The 19,225-nt window shown below is 44.7% G+C and overlaps 2 protein-coding genes and 1 long non-coding RNA gene across 10 annotated transcripts in view; 2 read left to right on the top strand and 1 right to left on the bottom strand.

Moving 5' to 3' along the window:
- SEC23B (SEC23 homolog B, COPII component) overlaps positions 1-16,614 on the top strand; it is a 19,710-nt gene extending 3,096 nt beyond the window's left edge. For 5 of the 6 annotated variants that reach the window (XM_075147356.1, XM_075147359.1, XM_075147360.1 and 2 more), the window contains exons 2-20: positions 318-553; positions 1,608-1,665; positions 2,295-2,381; positions 2,600-2,836; positions 3,201-3,286; positions 4,083-4,227; positions 4,779-4,937; positions 5,760-5,875; positions 7,033-7,156; positions 7,662-7,742; positions 8,075-8,164; positions 8,962-9,068; positions 9,253-9,406; positions 10,819-10,896; positions 11,191-11,352; positions 12,212-12,298; positions 13,720-13,875; positions 15,137-15,202; positions 16,385-16,614. In XM_075147356.1, coding sequence (XP_075003457.1) covers positions 318-553; positions 1,608-1,665; positions 2,295-2,381; positions 2,600-2,836; positions 3,201-3,286; positions 4,083-4,227; positions 4,779-4,937; positions 5,760-5,875; positions 7,033-7,156; positions 7,662-7,742; positions 8,075-8,164; positions 8,962-9,068; positions 9,253-9,406; positions 10,819-10,896; positions 11,191-11,352; positions 12,212-12,298; positions 13,720-13,875; positions 15,137-15,202; positions 16,385-16,474 — 2,319 coding nt within the window. In that variant the 3' untranslated portion in view covers positions 16,475-16,614. Of the gene's footprint in view, positions 1-317; positions 554-1,607; positions 1,666-2,294; positions 2,382-2,599; positions 2,837-3,200; positions 3,287-4,082; positions 4,228-4,778; positions 4,938-5,759; positions 5,876-7,032; positions 7,157-7,661; positions 7,743-8,074; positions 8,165-8,961; positions 9,069-9,252; positions 9,407-10,818; positions 10,897-11,190; positions 11,353-12,211; positions 12,299-13,719; positions 13,876-15,136; positions 15,203-16,384 lie in introns of those variants that run through there. The other variant, XM_075147358.1, reaches the window with a different exon arrangement.
- LOC142080990 (uncharacterized) lies at positions 15,469-17,594 on the bottom strand. Of its 3 annotated transcripts, none has more exons than XR_012673186.1 (3): positions 17,480-17,594; positions 16,929-17,164; positions 15,469-16,481 (listed from the first exon to the last, which is right to left on the bottom strand). It is a non-coding gene; the product is annotated as an uncharacterized LOC142080990 (long non-coding RNA). The 3 variants fall into 3 exon arrangements; XR_012673187.1 differs by lacking the exon at positions 17,480-17,594 and adding an exon at positions 17,288-17,394; XR_012673188.1 differs by lacking the exon at positions 17,480-17,594 and adding an exon at positions 17,350-17,383.
- On the top strand, positions 17,471-19,225 carry SMIM26 (small integral membrane protein 26). Its single transcript, XM_075147370.1, has 2 exons — positions 17,471-17,634; positions 18,811-19,225. Exons 1-2 carry the CDS (start codon positions 17,508-17,510, stop codon positions 18,993-18,995), a joined length of 312 nt encoding a protein of 103 aa, XP_075003471.1. The 5' UTR covers positions 17,471-17,507; the 3' UTR covers positions 18,996-19,225.

Below are 19,225 nucleotides of genomic sequence, written 5' to 3'. Positions count from 1 at the left end.
ATTGCCTTGAGGCTGAGTGGGTATTGGGATGTTAAATGTGGATCACAAGAAAAAAAACTTGCATTCTGGCTTAGATGTCAGATTTTCTTGTTTCTTCATTGGATTTGGTGGGTTTTTAATTGTCTGGGATGTTGATGAGAGCACTGGACAGAAGAGATTAATGGTTCTTTTGATAATGGGATTAACTTATTATAATGTATTGGCTTTGTCCTGCAATGTCTCGTGCCTACATGTAGTTGATCTGCTGACCTCCTTTGCAGGACTGTTGTCCAAACAGACGATCGCTGTCTGAACGTGTGCCGCTTATGTCCTTTCAGAGCTTCTGCAGTCCCATGGCGACGTACCTGGAGTTCATCCAGCAAAATGAGGAGCGTGACGGAGTGCGTTTCAGCTGGAACGTGTGGCCCTCCAGCAGGCTGGAGGCCACAAGGATGGTTGTTCCCCTGGCCTGTCTTCTGACCCCACTGAAGGAGCGTCTTGACCTGCCGCCTGTGCAGTATGAACCGGTGCTTTGTAGCAGGCCGACTTGCAAAGCAGTGCTCAACCCACTCTGGTATGAATTTCTTGGCTGGGGATACTAAGAGAGGGTGGATAGTACCTAGTTTTTATCTGAACTTCACTACTTCTTGTTCTCCTTTTTCTCTGCCCAGTGCCTGGCAGCCTCTTTCATTTAAATGTAGTGGGTTTGTTAAAATCCATGTATGCCTTATGAGATACGTTGAATGCCAGACCGTTACTAGAGCTGCCAGAAACAGAGGGGAGAAGAGTGCCTTTGGGGAAGCTAGTGAGGCAGAGATGATAAGGAAATGGCCAGTCCTGTTACCATCCCAGAGAATTTTGTAGTGAATGATGAAACTTAATATAAACAAAAATGCCGATTATACTGATATTGTTGTCTGGGCTGTGATGTTCGCTTGGTTTCTGCTTCCTACACATCCTACTGCTTGTAGGTCAGTTCCAGTATAAGCATCAAAGTTTTCTTTGAAGTTTTGCTGAGAATTCAAGAGGAATAATCTTGGCCCCAAAATCACGTGATGATCGTATGTACTCGGAGCATAGCATCGGGCTGAGAAAAAGCAGGGAAGGCCAGTAAGAGGAAGTAAGAAGAGATCAAGCCCGTGAAATAAGAATATGGCCAGGCTTTACTGCACCAGCACTTACAGGATGTTGTAACGGGCTGAGGAGAGTAAACTCAAAGGGAACAGCCTATTTGTTCAGTGTTTGCACAGAATCTGCGTGAATGGCTCCTGCTGCTCCATGAGTGGAGTACTTGTGTGCAACAGCTGTACAAACAATAAGATGACTGGGATAAGCCCAAGAATAATGAAAGAATGATTAGACCCAAGTCTTTGCCTGCCAAAGGCTAAGCTCTGGAGAGCTGTCAGTGGTCTGTCATGCTGACAAGCCTGGAAGTGGCAGGGCTGGATGAGCTAATGGACTTTCTGGCAATAGAACAAGAGTCTGAAAACCTAAACCCCTTGTCGTTCAAGTTGGAGTGTCTGATATTCTGTTTCTTCCTCAGTGCTGTGAGCCAGCCTAGGTAATTGTGAAGCTGCGCTGTAAAATTGTTCCTATAGTTATACTAACACCTCATCTTTCCCTTGCAGCCAAGTTGACTATCGGGCCAAGCTCTGGGCTTGTAACTTCTGTTTTCAGAGAAATCAGGTAAGTTGGAAAAAGCATCAGCCCTTCCATTTTTTCAGTGAACATTTTATTGATGGCTTCCCCTGGCAAAGGATGTTAAGCATAAATTCCACTTTTCTAGATTCCTTCCCTTGGCCTTTTTCTCTTGCTGAGCCCAGGCCAGAGTATACTTATTAATGAGTCTGTTTTACCTGACATCTTGTCTGTTTTCAGTTCAGTTTTGCCAGTGATTTTACCAGCACGCAGGGCACAGGAAGGAGATAAAAATGCTATTTTGTCCCATGTGTTTCCAGTGTGTTTTTTGCACTTGATCTTGCCAAGCATGAAATTCATTAGATTTGAGTAGAATTTTGCCATCAGAAACTATCGTGTGGCTGAATGAATTTCAACTAATGCATAGTTGCTGCTTTAGTCCTACCTTTTATTTACATTGGATTGAGCAGCTCTCTGCACTGCTGGCCACTGGTTGTCTGTGCTTAGGAAAACAGCAGTATGGGTCTCTTGTCATGAATTAATGAGTTTGGTGCAGTGGCAGTAAATAAAGAGTTGAATAACCACGTCATGAGCAGGGCAGCCTCTGTACTGCAGAGGAGGGCCCTACATTTCTGTCCTGCAACTTCCTTGTCCTAATTTTTTGTTCTCTTTTTCAGTTCCCTCCAGCATATGCAGGCATATCCGAAGTCAATCAACCAGCAGAGCTTATGCCTCAGTTTTCAACAATTGAATATATAGTGCAGGTAAACAAATCACAGGCAAGTTTGAAGCCCCCAGAATTGTCTTGTTTGTGACAGATTATGTATCTATTAGATTTACTTAAGATAATGCAAATAAATAACATTTCTGCAAGGTAAGCCCTGCTTACGATAGGGCTCATTTTATTCCTTGGCGGGAGGCATTATAAAGTGTCACCTGGCATATACATGCGCCTACTAACTCCCATTTCTTTCCACATTAGCGAGGTCCGCAGACGCCAATGATCTTCCTGTATGTTGTTGACACATGCTTAGAAGAGGAGGACTTGCAGGCGCTGAAGGAGTCCCTCCAGATGTCCCTAAGTCTGCTGCCTGCCGACGCTCTGGTGGGGCTTATCACTTTTGGCAGAATGGTCCAGGTTCACGAGCTGAGCTGTGAAGGGATTTCCAAGAGCTACGTGTTTAGGGGCACAAAGGACCTGACAGCTAAGCAAATACAGGTATGTTCTGTCATCTCTTAGGCCAGTGGCTTGTTCCTGCTAGCTCTGTTGACACCACTGCTGGTCTTTCAAGCTCTGGGCTCTCAAGGAGGAAGGAGGGTTCAGTGCTCTTAACTGTTAGTCTGTTTCCCTTTCAATATCCATCCTGCCTTTTTGCCTTTGTAAATTCCTTGGAATCTTGTCCAAGATAGAGTTTGTGTATCTCACATAATGGACTCATTGATCCATTCCTAATGGGAGTTCAGAGATTAATAATTTCACAGATTTTAATGCTACAATATTGCAGGCCTCAGGGTATATTGCTTGACAGCAAATAATATGTTTATTGTTTGAATAGTACATCTCCTCTGCCTCCTCTTTATAGGATATGCTTGGGCTTTCAAGGCCAGCTGTCCCCCTTCAGCCAGGAAGACCTCTTCAAACTCCAGAGCAACCTGTTATTTCAAGCAGGTGAGGTGCACCAGCACAGCAGAAGAGTAGGGCAGATGTTTTATGCCCCTTTGTGGTCACACTTCCAAACCTGGGTTTCCCAAGAGGAGTCTTTGTAAGAAGATTTAAATGGTATGGTCTTGTCACAGTTATTTCCCTACACCAAGTGATATGTATGGATGGGATTTACTAGAACTGCAGGCAACGTATTAGACTTCTATAGAATCTTGGTTTTGCAGTTGCAAGAACATGATTGCCATTCAGGCTAGATTTCTTGGAAAACAGAGTAGCTGTCTTTGGAAAGCATATTGCTCAGGAGTCGTTTGGAGCAAGGGCCTGTCTCTTTGATTGACCAGCCAACGGGGGGCCTGGTCTATGCATAACAATCCTACATACCACCTCCTACCGCCTGACCCAGCAAGTCCAAAAAATGATTGACAGGCAAGCAGTGGCCCCTGAACAGTAAAGCTGTATTGCCTCTGTTGAATACAGTTTTCTCTTTCTCAGCTCCTCTTTTTCAGTGGCAGCTCTTGTGCATTTTGGTAGACTAAATCACCATTGAAGTTCTTTCCTACGCTTTATGTGACTTTGCCTTTGTGTCAGTTTCTGATGTCTTGCTTTGATCAATTTTTTTATTTTGCACAGGCCTGTTATCTTGGAAGGTTTGGATGTAAGAAGGGAACACGTTGCGTGACTTTTTGCTTCTGATAACTATCTCAGTGCAATTTATGTGTGCCAGGAACAAAGAGGCAGTTTCTTTCTTAACTAAACTGAACGGACTTATAAGCAGGAAAACATTTTGTTTGATTTTTTGCAGGTTTCTGCAGCCAGTACATAAGATTGACATGAATTTAACAGATCTGCTTGGAGAACTGCAAAGGGACCCATGGCCAGTGACCCAGGGAAAGAGGCCTTTACGTTCCACTGGAGTAGCTCTTTCGATTGCTGTCGGCTTATTGGAGGTACCCTTAGTGCTGTTGTTTGAGATGAGCTGGTCAAAGTAAGCACCTGGCAGTCTTTGCTGAGACATGTGGAGGTGTCAGTCCAGCTTGGGCTGCAGAGGTGCAATTTGTCTCTACATTTGACATGAATTAGCACCAGCTGGTGTAGAGTGGGCTTGGAGTTTACATCTAAATGGTAAAATATGCAGGTGTTTAAAGGTCTCCGATTCTTGTGTGTATTGGCATGTAGAGGTGATACCATGCACTGGGTTTATCTGAGGGTCATCTAAGATGTAAGTAAAAAGAACAGAAACTGCCTGCTTCCTGTTACGAAGATATGAAGCTTGATGTAGCTTGAGTCTAAACTTGAGAGTGCTGTAACTGTAAGGAGATGCATCGCTATTCAGCAAGGTGGCCTCTAGCAGAGACGGGTCCCTAATGACATTGCAGAAATTCATTCAGACACTTTTCTAAAGAAAGCGTTGTTGCCATTTAATGTCTCTCCCTTTTTTTTCCCTTTTTTTTTTTTCCCCCCACTCTCTCTCTGATGTAAGTCTTTATTTTTATTTTAGGGCACATTTCCAAACACAGGGGCCAGAATAATGCTGTTTACAGGGGGGCCACCAACACAAGGACCAGGCATGGTGGTGGGAGATGAACTGAAAACACCCATCCGTTCTTGGCATGACATAGAGAAGGACAACGCAAGGTTCATGAGGAAGGCCACCAAAGTAGGTGCTAGTGCCTGCTGGGTGTGTTTAAAAACAGAAACTGAATATCGTGTCAGAACACTAAATGGGGGGAAAGGACATAACACAAACCTACATACACTGCTATGTTGACAGCTGTCCAATGTCCTTCCCCTGGGAACAAACATATTCCATTCTCTCGATGTATGTCCAGATATTTGCATGGTTGTCCTTGAAGTGCCTGAGCCTTTTGCGTACATTAAATTGTGAGAATGGTCAAGGGAAGGGTAAAAAAGACTTCCTCCTAAGTACTTCTCCAGCACAGTCTTGTGCCTTCTCAGAGAAACAAGTATTTCGGTGTTTTTTTCTTAGCTGATGGTGGGTGGAGAGTTTGTTCATCAACATCACTGTATCTGCTTCTGGGGAGGAAAAAACCTGTCTTCCAAGAATTGGTCACTTCCAGAAAGCCTCCTTTGTCTTCCTGGCATATGAAACAAAAGTTAAAATCGTTAAAATGTCAGGCATGAAATGTGCCTGTCAGCTTAGAGGAAGCAGTATGACACCTGTTCTCTTAACTATCACCTGGAACCTTTGGGTTTCCACTAGATTATCACAGTAAAAGATCCCATGCAATTCACGCACTCTCTGTATTTGCAACCTGCAACTCAAGCTCATCCAAGTGCAAACATCCTAGGAGGGAGAAGTGTGCTCCAGCAAAGCAGTAAGAGTAAACAGCTGTTTTCTTACTACAGCACTGGTAATTGCTTCATTTGTACCTTGTGTTTCACGTGTTGGCCTCAGCTGGAGAGCAGAAGAAAAATTGCCCATTGCGGCATCCTAAACACTGTGTATGTTTTCCCCCAGCACTATGAGACTCTGGCTAATCGCACTGCAGCCAACGGGCATTGCATCGACATCTATGCCTGCGCCCTGGATCAGACTGGACTGCTAGAGATGAAGTGCTGTGCAAACCTCACTGGGTATGTTCATAGCAGGAGAGCACAAAGTTGGCACCTGTATTTTCTTTTGGAGGGGGAGAACGGTTCAGAAAGCAGTTAAGTTTGCTGTCAGGGCAAAAGGGTGAAATTTTTATGAATTTGCCAGGAACTATATGGCAAGCCTCCCCTGATCCCAGACCACATTTCTAAAGTCTCAAAACAGCATGTGAATTAGCACTGCTGGTAGAAAACTCGATGTCCTGTTTTGAGAAAGGTATTCTAAAGTATGGCGCAACATGTCTTTTGCAAATGCCTTCTGCCTCCTTGGGAGATAGCAAGTATCCTTTCCAGAATTGATGGGGTAGAGATGCCGTGCTTTGTGGTGTGTGCATGACTGAAGTGCCATTGGAAGAGCAGAGCTTTGGGCATGGTGGGTAGAAGCTTTCCTTGTGTGGGCCAGATTTTCTCTGCTTAACAGCTCACTTGCACTTTCTCCAGGGATTCTTGGCTTCCCTGGATCTAGTTTTAAGTGACATCTCTAAGGGGTAAATGTCTGTGTTCAATATTGATGAAAACCTCACGGTCTCTGTGAGGAAGCCTGTGTGCTAAACTGGGCCTTTTAGGCACTCATAATGTCTTTTATTGGCCATTTTAAATCTGCTGTGTCTAGGGACCAAAGAATGGTTTGGGCAAATGCAAGGTATTTGTAAATAATCACATAATCCTCAGTAAGCAGAAGAGAGATTGTTTGACCCTTTGGTTGTGTTACTAAACCCCATCTGATCAGGTCTGGGGGAGGCACAGCACAGACCCATGCACTCGTCCTCGTGCTGCAGCGGTGCAGCCATCCTGTCCGTAGTGTGGGTGGTTCCAGCCATGCACCCAGCCCTGCTCAGGGGAAGCAGGCTGAGCAGAGCTTTTTTCTGGTTGAGATGTTTCTAACGTGAGCATTTTTGAGGCAGCTAGAAATACAGTTGAGAAAGCAAGCTGGCAAAGATGGAGCATTAATTTGTCTGGCTTTGGAGGAGGCATCCATGAATCTGTGTTCCCTGATGTGAATTCTACCTATGCAAAGGCATGCTTTAAAACAGTTTCTGCGTGTGTTTGCATGCATGAGAGTTGAAGGAATGCATCCTTTGTGCTTTACTTCTAGTTCCCAGTTTCTTCAGTTCCCTTGTGTATTGTTTTTTCTTTCCCAGAGGACACATGGTGATGGGAGACTCCTTCAATACTTCTCTCTTCAAGCAGACCTTCCAGCGGGTATTTAACAAAGGGTTCAATGGGGAATTTCGGATGGCTTTTGGTGCAAGTTTGGACGTGAAGGTGAGAGATTAGTTTCATTGGATGACATGAACTGGGAAATAAAGTGCTGTTCATTCAAAAGTTGATTAAGTATCTGGGGTGTAGAAAATTCTACGTGTTTGAGGTCAACCGTAGTGCCTGTTTTGGGAGAAGTGCTGTTCAGGAGTGAGTGGAGGGATTTTTGTTTGAAAGCTTATTAAATCTGTGGTGTGTGGTGTTTTTTTTTTTTTTAAAAAAAAAAAAAAGGCAGCTAAGCTCAGCCTTTCCTCACTCAGCAAGGAACATTTCATACTCTCTTGTGGTCACTATAAATATGTCTTCGTTATTAAAATGTGACTATGTAGATTCTCTTATGTTTACTAACTGTAGCAGTAGGTAATCTGGGTAAGTACTCAAAGATACTTTCCCTCACAGCTATGTGTACGCATCATCTGCTCAAAGCTGATTTAGTCTGTGTGTATTCTACTTGACTGACTCGATTTAAAAAAAACCCAACATAACCACAACTTTTTTTACCTTGTTTTAGACCTCTAGGGAGCTGAAAATTGCAGGAGCTATTGGACCATGCACATCCTTGAATGCTAAAGGGCCATGTGTCTCTGAAAACGTAAGTTTCTGACATGGAAAAGTCTTTAATAAAGAAGTGAATAAACAGTGCAAAGTTTCTGTCTAGACCTACAGCTCAGCTAGAATGTCAGAATTTTCAAGGAGAAGAAAAATTTGGAAACACCCCTAGGAAAAGACAGTCTTTCCTAGACTAAATTCTTGCCCCATAAGACTTTCTTTTAACTGTATGTCCTTCAGTGTCCTGTCACACACCCAAAAGATAAGAAATGTAGAAGGCCTGCCGTAACTTGTAACTCTGATCAGAATTTAACATAAGCTTGCCTTACGTGCTGTTAGAAACAAAAATGCTGCTTTCTTTTCAATTCTGTGCAGGAGCTTGGAGTTGGAGGAACATCTCAATGGAAAATTTGTAGTCTGGATCCCAGCACAACTCTGGCCATTTACTTTGAAGTGGTAAATCAGGTCAGTCCTGGCTTCTCTGTTTTTTTCAGTCATCTTTTTTACACACCAAAGTATTTGTTTGTAAGAGGGCCAGGAAATGCAATGACATCCACTGTGTTGCAGATGAATGGTTGCAAAGCAACCAAATGTTTTGTGCCAAAGAAATAGTCTCAGAGGTTGGTTTCATATGCATAAATTGTCTAATATTTTTGTTCTGTACAAAACCTGCATTCTTTCCTTGATTTCTTCCTATGGCATTTATTTAACAAAGAAGAAATTGTCTTTTTGCCAGTAGGTGATGTGGAGAATAAAAGTATAAATAGCTTCAAATTCTTGGAGAGTTGGTTCTCCAAGTTGTGATAACTTGATGGCTCAGAAGTGAGTTTTGCTGGGGAAGTTTTGAGCATGTGGCAGCTAGAAACTAGGAAGGCCACCCCAAAGGAATTCTATTCCACGGGTGTGTCTTTTTGTCTTCTCTGCTGTGTGGGCTTGTTACTGTTGGGAATAGGATGGTGGACTCACAGGACCTTTGCTCGTACCTCGTACTGCCATTCTTATGTTCGTTGCTATAGAGATGATAAGTTGCTGCCATCCTTTAGGGGCCAAGCTGAGGAAGTGTCAATATTGAATGGGCCCAACACCACTTGACTCTGAGGGCTGCTGGAAAACACAACACTAACAGATGTGTGGCTCTTCTCTGGTCCATCTCTAGCTTGTACTTATTCTATGATTGCTCAGATGATGCCCTGGAGTTCTCTGTAGTGTACAGTTATGGAAAAGCCGGCCCGTTTTGAAGGCTTACCTTGTTTCATTTGCAGCACAATGCACCAATACCTCAGGGAGGCAGAGGGGCAGTGCAGTTTGTCACTCAGTATCAACACTCCAATACGCAGAAACGCATTCGTGTCACCACCATAGCCAGAAAGTGAGTATCTTGCGCCAGTTCTTCGGCAGAATGGCAGAAATCTAAGCCGCAGTCTGTGCTGGAATTCTTCTAGCTTTTTGTTGTGTGCATTGGCCATAGAGTATTTGGCACAGGGAGGCTGAATCTGGTTTGGGTTTTGCTGAAGGTGAATACATGTAGCATTAACTGTTTACTAACCCTATAGTTGGGCAGATGCGCAGAGTCAACTCCAGCATATAGAAGCTGCGTTTGACCAGGAAGCAGCTGCTGTGCTGATGGCACGGCTGGGAGTGTACAGAGCTGAATCTGAGGAGGGACCTGATGTTCTGCGATGGCTGGACAGACAGCTGATCAGACTGGTAAGACCAATAGACTGTGGTTGGGTGTGTTCTTGATTTTAGTAAAAATGGTCTCTGGAGATGAAAACGCCATTCTTTTTCCATATTGACTTGCTTCATTTGTGCTCTGATCACAGTCCTATAGTTGTAGTACGCAATAGCTCAGAAGCTACTATGATCAGGGTAGGTAAACATCCCATCATGCTGAAAGGGTTAAACCTGTGATTAAAGAAGTGATAGTGAAACACAGAATAATGCAGGTGGGAAGGGACCTCTGGAGGTCTCTGGTTCAACCCCCCTCCTCAAAGTAGGGCCAGCTTTGAAGTTAGAGCAGGTTGCTCCAGGTCTTGTTCAGTTGAGTTTTGAAGTCTCCAAAGATGGAGTTTCTCTTGCTTCTCTTGACAACCTGTTCCAATGTTTAATCACAGTCACTGAGATTTTTTTTTTCTTTTCTCCCGCCCCCATCAGAATTTCCATTTCTCCAGCTACCCGTCAGGTAGCTGTAGATAGAGATATGACTCCCTGATCCCACTCTTCACCAGGCTGAACAAACCCAGCTTCTTCAGCCTCTCTTTCTACATGAGGTGCTCCAGCCCCTGACAGGCTTGGTGGCCTCTGCTAAACTCATTCCAGTATATCCATGTCTGTCTTGCACTGGGGAGCCCAAAACTGGACACAGCGTTTCAATGTGGGCTCACTGGTGCCAAGTTCAGGGCAGTAATCACTTCTGCAACTTCATACTGTCTCTTTCTTTGAATTTCACAGGCCTGAATTGCCTAAATCAGCTCTGGCTTTGTCCCAAACACCCATGTGGAGTTGATACTAACAGATGTGGCATATCAGACATTGAAAAAACAGGGCCAGTATCAAATAAAGATTTGAGCACCAAAACACACATGGGCATGCTGCGTGCTGAAATGATTGTGGAGTCATTTATAGTTAAATTGCTAAAACCATTGAGGCTTCTTATTTTCAGTGAAGCAGTTAGTGAAATGCCAGTCTGTTGCTGCTCTAGAAGGAAGTAGAGTTGCTGCAGAAGTGTTTCATAGCATACAAAGCAGCTTAGGTCTAACGTAGTATCCCTGATTAATGGAAAAAATTGGGTACGACTAGAAACACTATTTCTTTCACTCTTAGATAATTTCAAATCTAGATTTAATATGTACATCTAAAAATAGATAAATAGGTCAAATCATCATTTTCATTCCAGTAAGATACAGAAACCACTGACTTAAAGAAAAATAGCGTGTAAATTTTATATTACTTCTTGTTGTCACGTTCATGCCTTGGTTGCTGTGTTTAAAAACAACCCAAAGAACACCCTTCAAAAAAAAAAAAGTGTTAATCCAAAAAAAAAAGGAAAAAAAAAAAGGAAAAAGAAAAGGAAAAAAGAGAGAGAGAGATAACCAAAGTATCCATTTTGCTTCCAACAGTGTCAGAAATTTGGACAGTACAACAAAGACGATCCCAACTCCTTCAGATTGTCAGAATCATTTTCGTTGTATCCCCAGGTAAGAACTTCACTTCCCACACCCGTGGGAAAAGTGTGCAAGGGTGAGTGACAGTGATGATAAAACATCTTGTACCATTTATCAGATTCAACAGGGGAGGAACAGGTGCTTTTTTAATTTGGTGGGCTGGTCCTGTAGTTCAGTGCTGCAAATGACTGATAAGGGAAGAACTCTGAGGAGTTAATAAGGCGTAGACTTTCTTCAAAGAATTTGCTGTTCAGAAAGTTTGGACTGGGGTGCAGAAGTTTTGGCAACTTGCTAACATTTCTCTTTTCACTCATCTTTCTGGTGCAGTTCATGTTCCATCTGCGACGCTCCCCATTCCTGCAGGTCTTCAATAACAGCCCAGATGAATCTTCTTATTACCGTCACCACTTTGCTAGGCAAGATCTGACCCAGTCTCTCATTATGATCCAGCCCATCCTTTATGCTTATTCTTTCCATGGACCTCCTGAGGTGAGTCCCTGTTCAACAGGAAGAGGTGGATCGAGCCAAAATACTGAGTATTCAGTCAGAGTAACGCTATTTCAGCAAAAAGGCTCCTATATATATTTTTTTAATCAAGGTAATTATTAAAGGATGAGATGGGGCAATGTAAAATATGAATTGTGTTTTCAGTAAGCTTACAACTTTGATTAAAAAAACCAAAACCACCAAAAAACCTCCCAAAAAACAACCTCCCCAACCCATCCCCCACTGAGCCACGGCCCCGGCCCCCCAGCATCTGGTGAATATTGTGGCTGTCGGTATCACTTTTGCTTCTCTGCCAGAGGCTGCCATCTCCACTGCGTAAGTTAGCAAGCCTCAGCCCTTCCAGGTCATAATCTCCCACCAGCTGCTTGTTTTCAGTTGTTTATGCAGCAGTGTTTAACTACGTGCAAGTATTCAATGGACAGACACGGATTCCCTTACACTGATAGCTTCCTGGAAAGGGGTGTGTCTGGCAGGAAGGAAATGCAGGAGCTGCTGGAGTAACACTTTGAAACCTTCTTGGCAGCATTTGCCAGAGTTCACATGTTATTCCTTACTATTCTTGAGATACTTTTGTTCAAGATCATTTCAAATTAAACTTGGATAGCCATAGAAATTGCTCTCTTGCATCCTGCGCTTCATACAGTAGCTGATAAGCTGCTGCTGCATTCAGTGATGCTGCAGGAGGCTGACCGCGCTCTGCAAGGCATTCACATGGACTGAGCAGCCGTTGGTGGAGTCGCGTCTATACGGGCAGGGCTGAGCAAGCTGTTCGGCCAACCATGAAGGTTAATACAGTTCTGAGGGCTTAGTGGCACCTGACTGTCTTCTTTATTTTCCCCAGCCAGTGCTTTTGGACAGCAGCAGTATTCTTCCTGACAGAATCCTACTGATGGATACTTTCTTCCAGATAGTTATCTACCTTGGTGAGGTACAGTGAAATACGTTCTCTTTCTCTCTTTGCACTCCCTCCCTCCTGCCATGCATGCAGACAGTGTCACTGTTAGTGTAAAAAGAGCTGCTGGCAAAGCCTACACTGGCATCACGACATTGTATACATGCTGCCAGTTGTCATACAATTATCACACAGTCTGACTTAACAAAAAAATCCTACTGGAGTCGATAAGGATGTGTTCTGCGCTGAGGATTAGCTGTCGTGTTAGCTTGGTAATGAAGATGGTCCCTTACCGTGCCTGGAAAAGGACAGAGAAACTTGAAACTAAGCAGGGCAGAGAGCTGCAATTTGATTTTCAGATATGTGACATACTTGGTTGGTGGGTTTTGACACTTAAATACTGCTGCTCTTAAAGAAATCAGTTACGAATTTTTCCAGTTTTTGCTTTTAAATATTGGATATTTTTGACAGTTGCTCCTATATTCCTTCCGTTGTGACTGAGGTAAGTGCTTAGGTACTGGCCGCTTCTGAACATTCAGATTTATACCAATATCCAAAGCCTTGGCTTTCCAGTGCCTCTTCGGTATGCAGACCTGTAGATTTGTATTTCAGTCCTGTCAGGTTTTGTAAGGGACTGGTATGCTACTGTAGCTGCAGAATGGAAATGTCTCACACCCTAAAGTAGTCACGGGGTAAGGGATGAACAGGAAGCTGGCTTTCCACGTTTTATCTCTGGAAATCTCCCTGTTATTTGATGCCTTTTTCCCCCTCATATCCTTTATAGTCCTGCTTGGGGAGTGGCCCTCATCCAAAATGCTTGAAGTTTGGCATGATAGTTTGCAGCAGCTCCTTTATTAGCTCCCGATTTCACTCTATATAGGATTTGTTCCCTTTGAGAAGTGAGCAGGGATACCTGATTGATGTGAATAGGAATTGAACACTTGAGTCAACAATGACAATAAATCTTCCAGAGTTAACTTAAACAGTTTCTATCTACTGTTGCAGTAAAATTTAGACAAAGGAAGAGCTGAGGATGTGATCTGCGCATGTACAGAGCAATTGTTAGGTACATATTGTTAGATACCTTGAAAATACTGTAAGACAATGGCTGCTTCATTTAAGACCAAGTCAGATTCAAAATGTCAGTGATTTATAAATACTTTGTGTTTCTGTGTTGGCGCAGGCTGAAACATAAAGGCTTGAAGATCACTTTCAACAAATCGCTCTTGCACTGCACAAACTGCTACCAGCTTTTTTGTTGAGTGCCTGTTCTTAAATTCAGGAACAGACAGAAACTAAATAATGTTATTGCCGGAGTAGTGGAAGTGTGCATTTGCCCTGTACTCTGTAAGCAGAAGTACATGTAACATTCTGCTGCCTTAAGACGTGCAGGTTAAAAAGGGGAGGCTTGCAGACATCTCTACTGTTTTTTCATTTCCTCCCTGTCCCGCCAATAGACTATTGCACAGTGGCAGAAAGCTGGTTACCAAGACATGCCTGAATATGAAAACTTCAAGCACCTGCTGCAAGCCCCACTGGATGATGCCCAGGAAATCTTGCAAACTAGATTCCCAATGCCGCGTTACATCCACACTGAACATGGGGGCAGTCAGGTAAGGAGGTTTATCGAGGAACTCTTTCTGTTGTTGAATAGAGCAAATACCTGTCTTTTTATGCTTTACTAAAAGGATGGTTCTGTAAGTTAAATACAGTGGTAATTTAGCTCTTCAAAGTATAGAGCTTGCATATTTTCTCATGAGCTCTTACTACAACATTGTCTTTTAATAAGTCAGTCACTTGCTGGATATGCTTTTGAAATCTGAGGATGGAAAAAAAGCCTGGAAAAGCCAGCTTAATTATCTTTTTATTCCCCAAAGAGGTGGGAAAGGAATGATTTGGCCATGTATCTAAATTTACCCAAGACAGGGAGTGCAGTTAGCTTGCTAGGACAGTAAGTTGTGCTGAATGATTGACCATCTGTTCCTTTATTCTCAGATGCCGAATGAGGATATAAAATAGTTCCTATTTTTGCCCTTCCTGGAATTGCAGTTGTGCAGTGCTTGTCTGTGTCTGGCTTGTTTGTAGCAGTGAAGAGGCAGGAATTGATGCTCCAAACCAAAAATTTGGTATTAATTCCTGATGCAGCGGTATTAACGCTGGTTCTCCACTGACCTCTTTTCCAAAGAGCAGATAGGGGCATGCAACAGCGCTGGCGACGTGCCCGCGTCGCATGGAACCAGAGCTGCCCTGCCAGGCGAGTGTGCCCCTGGCTGTAGCAGAGCACTCCGTGCCCCTTCCAGAGAGAGTTGGGAGATAATGTTTTCCCTTTCGAAATGGAGGTGCCCATGGAGTACTGCTACCACCTTGTGGTAAACTAACTCCAAAGTAATAGCAGGGAAGGGAGGGCAACCAGCACGAATTCCTGCTCTCATTTTGAGAGGACAGTCAGATACCCAGAGCTTTTAACTTGATTTCTCCCTTTCTCTCCCCCAAGGTTTCTTCCTCAACCTTATTCTGTTACAAGGTGCCTGAATATCGTTTCCTGCAAAACAATTTGTAAAATTATAAGGCATTTAAGCAATACTGTTGTCTCTGCCCTATGGGAGTCACAGCGGAGTCATAGTATCCCTTATTTATCCTTGCAGAACACATGACCACTCAAAGTAAGCAGATGCTTGCTTTTAAGTCCAGCAAAAAATTGTCTGTGGAGCAGGGCTGTTTCTGGACTTGAAACCTGTTTAAGTTAAATTAGTACCTTGCTTGCAAAAGCAGAGGAACATTGCTGTTCATGTATCTAAGGCGGTAAGAAGTCTTTAGGGAGCTGACAGGTCTGTCATTTTACAAAACTACTTCTCTAATGTTTCGTCTTAATAGGCCCGGTTCCTCCTGTCTAAAGTGAACCCTTCTCAGACCCACAATAACCTCTATGCATGGGGACAGGTAAGCAATGGAAGAGCTGCTCATGTTTGGGAATATTCTAAAAATGTACATTTACATATTTGTCTATGCAGTAACCGTCCTGTTTGAACACATGGTCACAAACCGTGAGCAGGTTACATTTGTCCTCTGCTCCTTACCCAAGAGCTTTTTGCAGACATACGCGACTGGATTTGAAAATCTTACAGTGCTTTGTGGTGCAAGGAAACAAGGTTATTTCTGTGTACCAAAGGATCTGATAATGGAATTACCAGCTGAGACTGCAATAATTGTGGTATTTTAAAAGACAACTGATTTATTAGATTTGTCTCTCAAGCTTAGGCAGGTTAGATTTTTATTCAATCTGCTTATTCAAGTCCATGGTTGTTGATAAGATAAACAGTACTGGTGGGGAGCACTAGATGACAAGATGATCAGAATATAGTTTTCAAGCCTGGATGACTAAACTCGCGTTCCTGTTCTTGTACTGAATCCCCACAAATTTTCAGCAAAATCCAGTGGACTTTGGGGCTTTTTCTCAATGGATCCAAGGAATGGCTGTCCAAATAGAAGCGCTGCCACAACAGCTCAGTACCTCAGCAGCTTGGTGGCAGGAGATGAGTGGTCTCCACTAGGAATGCTTTGCCCCTTTGATCTCCCTTCCTGTATCCCAGCCACGTGTGGGGCGCAGGCAGACCAGGAGAATTTTCTGTGGTGGCTGCTACTGAAGGAAGCAGCTAATTTGATGTAGAATATGCTCTTACAGGTTTCAGATGACCTGATGTAGAAATTTATCTTCACCCTTCCCTACAAATATGATTTACAACTCTTAGGTCACAGTGTATTTAGTATTCTGGAAAAAGTAACTAGCATACGGATACATATAGATCTAATTTATCTGAGAATACTAGACTCTCATATCCTCTTTCTTTACCTTGTTTGTGTAGAGCTTTGGGCAGCAAAATTCCTAATGCTTTAGAAAGAAGAGACTTTCTTTTTTCCAGTAGTTCAGATTGCACTAGAGGATAGTGTCAGTGCTGTTGCCAAAGAGTAGCATCTTTCCACCGGATCTGTCCTTTGCAGGGAAAAAAAGGTGGTTGATTCAGCAGGCAGGTAGTTCAGAGTGCTGACATCTGATTTGCTTTCAGTTAGTCCCCAGTGTTAACAATACTATTTTAGGCTCATTATTTCTGTATTTTTCTGCAGGAATCAGGAGCTCCGATCTTGACAGATGATGTTAGTCTCCAGGTATTCATGGACCATCTAAAAAAGCTGGCAGTTTCAAGCGCATCATGACTTTGATCTAACCGAGAAGCAAGAACAGAAGAGTTATATAGATCATGTTGATGACAGAAGTGGAGCAATTTATTTACATTTCCTTCCCTCTCTTTTAGACTAAGGTTTTTAAGTATGAAATGAAATAAATATTCGGGGAGTTTTGTACTTGGCCTTTCTAGATGCTAATTTATTTGTATTCCCCTTTATCAATATTCTTTTACTCTACATTTTTCATACATTGTAATTGGAGCTAAAGGATGTTTTAGCCAATATAGATTTTAACAGTCTTTATCTTGATTTTTAATGTTGCGTGTTCTTAAAAGGTGTCTTTTAGCAATCAGGAACTGTATTAATGAAAAATAAAACTGGGTAAGAGCATTACCATTTACTGCTACCCCTAATTCAGCTGTATGTACAACAGACTTGGCCTACCTCCTTTTCATTTTTGAAAACCTAACACTGGAGTACGTACATGCTTTTGAAAGTAATTTCGAGGAGCTCCTAAAGGTAAGACAGTCCAGAACAAGTATTAGATGGTGGAGGATGCTTTGACAGATGCAGGGAGGGGGTGAGACGTACAACCTGTGCTTTGAGAACGACGCCAACGGGCTGAGGCCTTGCCTCTGTGTCACCGTAGCGCAGCATTAACAGGCTTGAACACGGACAGGAACCCCGGCGATGCGGCTGGTGCTAACTCGGGCTCTGCACCTGAGTAAGAGGATGTCCTGGTGGGCTGCATCGCCTCATGCCCCCTGCACCGCGTCGGTCGGTTCCCAGCCGCTGCCGTGCAACCCCCTCGCCCCCCTTCCTGCCGTGATCCTCACACCGCACGCAGGCGCGGTGTTTTCCAGCAGGAGCACAGCTTTTCTGTTATCGCGGCAGCGGGCGCTCACCCCCGGGGTCCCCGCCGCCATCTTACGGCGGCTCCCCCCCGCCACCTCCCCAGCAGCCAGGGCGCATGCGCGCATCGGCGTCCGCCCCCGCCCCGGCCTGCGTGCCGCCCCATTGGCAGCGGGGCCCCACCAATGAGCTCGGGCGTTACTGCGGGACGATGCGGGCGGCGGTGTGGAACGCGCGGGCGGCGCTGCTGTACTCGCTGGGCGGCTGGACCATGCTGGGGGCCATGCTCCACTACAACTCCAGCAGCAGCGGCGGCGCCGAGAGCGGCGGTGGGCCCGGTACGGGCTGACGCGGCCCTGAGTCCGGGGACGCCGCCCTGGGGTCACCTCGGCGGGGCGTGGCGGCGGCGGCGGCGCGTGCGTGATGTAGCGGAGGGCGGGCCTGCCGAGGGGGCGGGGCTTGGCTGAGGGAGCTTGGCCCAGGGGGCGGGGCTTGGCTGAGGGAGCTTGGCCCAGGGGGCGGGACTTGGGCACCCTCCAGGGCCCGGGGGCCAGGCGCTGCCCGCCGTGGGGTCCCCCCAGCCGCGGTTCCGGCTGTTCCCTCGGCCGAGGAGGGCAGCGTCGGGTGCTGCCTGCCCTGAACTGGCCTGCCGGCCTGCCTGCCTGCCTCTCGGGGCTCTTGGAGCTGGGCGGCTGCTGGGTGTGAGGGCTCTGCATAGGACGGGTGAGCTGCCAGGGCCCGGCAGGGACCCGAGGCGGGCTCTTGCTGGCTCGGTGTGCGCCCAGAGCCTCCTGGCATCCCGAGGAGGGTCACCCGGAAGGAAGATAAATCCCGTGTTGGTGGGAGAAACATGTGCTTTATCTCTGGTGACAGGAGCAGGGCCTAGACCCGTTCCAACTTGTTGCTTTTATTTGCACAGTGGGAATGGTTCAAAGCTGCACCAGGGGAGGTTCAGGCTGGACGTAAGGAAGCATTTCTTTACCGAGAGGGAACAGGCTTCCTAGAGTGGTGGTTGATGCCCCAAGCCTGTCAGTGTTTAAGAGGCATCTGGACAATGCCCTTAATGACATGCTTTAACTTTTGGTCAGCCCTAAGTTGGTCAGGCAGTTGGACTAGATGATCATTGTAGGGCCTTTCCAACTGAAGTAATCTATTCTATTCTATTCTATTCTATTCTATTCGCTCTCTGTGTTCCTCTTGCTCTTCCTCAGCAGCCTGCTGCTTATTAAGGTGGAGCTAGCTGTAATATGGATAACTTGGAAGCCAGTTGTTATTGCTGCTACTGTAGTACTGATATTAGTCCAGTACCAGTGCAGCAACCTAACTTACTCCAGTAAATCACTTTTTCTGTCAACACAGTCACCAGATCTTTCCTATCTACTTCTCAGAATTTGAGAAAAAGCAAAAAGAAGACTGAATGCCTATGTGGGTGCTGTTTTGCCATGATGAAGGGGTAAAACCTTTTTATTGCTGTGCTCTTTTTTTTCTCTTCCCTTACCCCCCCTATTCCTTAGAGAATGAAAGTGATCCTCAGGAAAACCAAGCAACCCACAAGGAAGTATTCACTAGAGAAACACCTTTAGGTTTCAAAGTGACAACAGTAATAACATACAAGGACGTTCAACCTCCTATTACTCGACTGCTCAGGCGTATGACATCATTCTTTGATTCTAATGACAGCCCTCCTTCGGAAAATTGAGTGCTCCGGAAGCTCAGAACTTTGTGCTGGAGCTGGCTTGTCTGAGAAAGTCATCCTGGTGCCTGGCACGAGACTGTCGGTGGAAAACTTTCTCTTGCATTGCTGAAACGACAGCTCCATCTCTGAAATAACTTCGTAAAACTTGCAAACCTTCTCGTCTGCTCAGATCACTGCTGTTCTTTGCACGTGTATTCAAATTATTAAACGTGAACTAGGTTGTGAAACATTAA

This window comes from Calonectris borealis, chromosome 3 (assembly GCF_964195595.1).
Source record: "Calonectris borealis chromosome 3, bCalBor7.hap1.2, whole genome shotgun sequence".
Lineage (NCBI taxonomy): Eukaryota > Metazoa > Chordata > Aves > Procellariiformes > Procellariidae > Calonectris > Calonectris borealis.
This window is presented reverse-complemented; position numbering and strand designations above follow the sequence as displayed.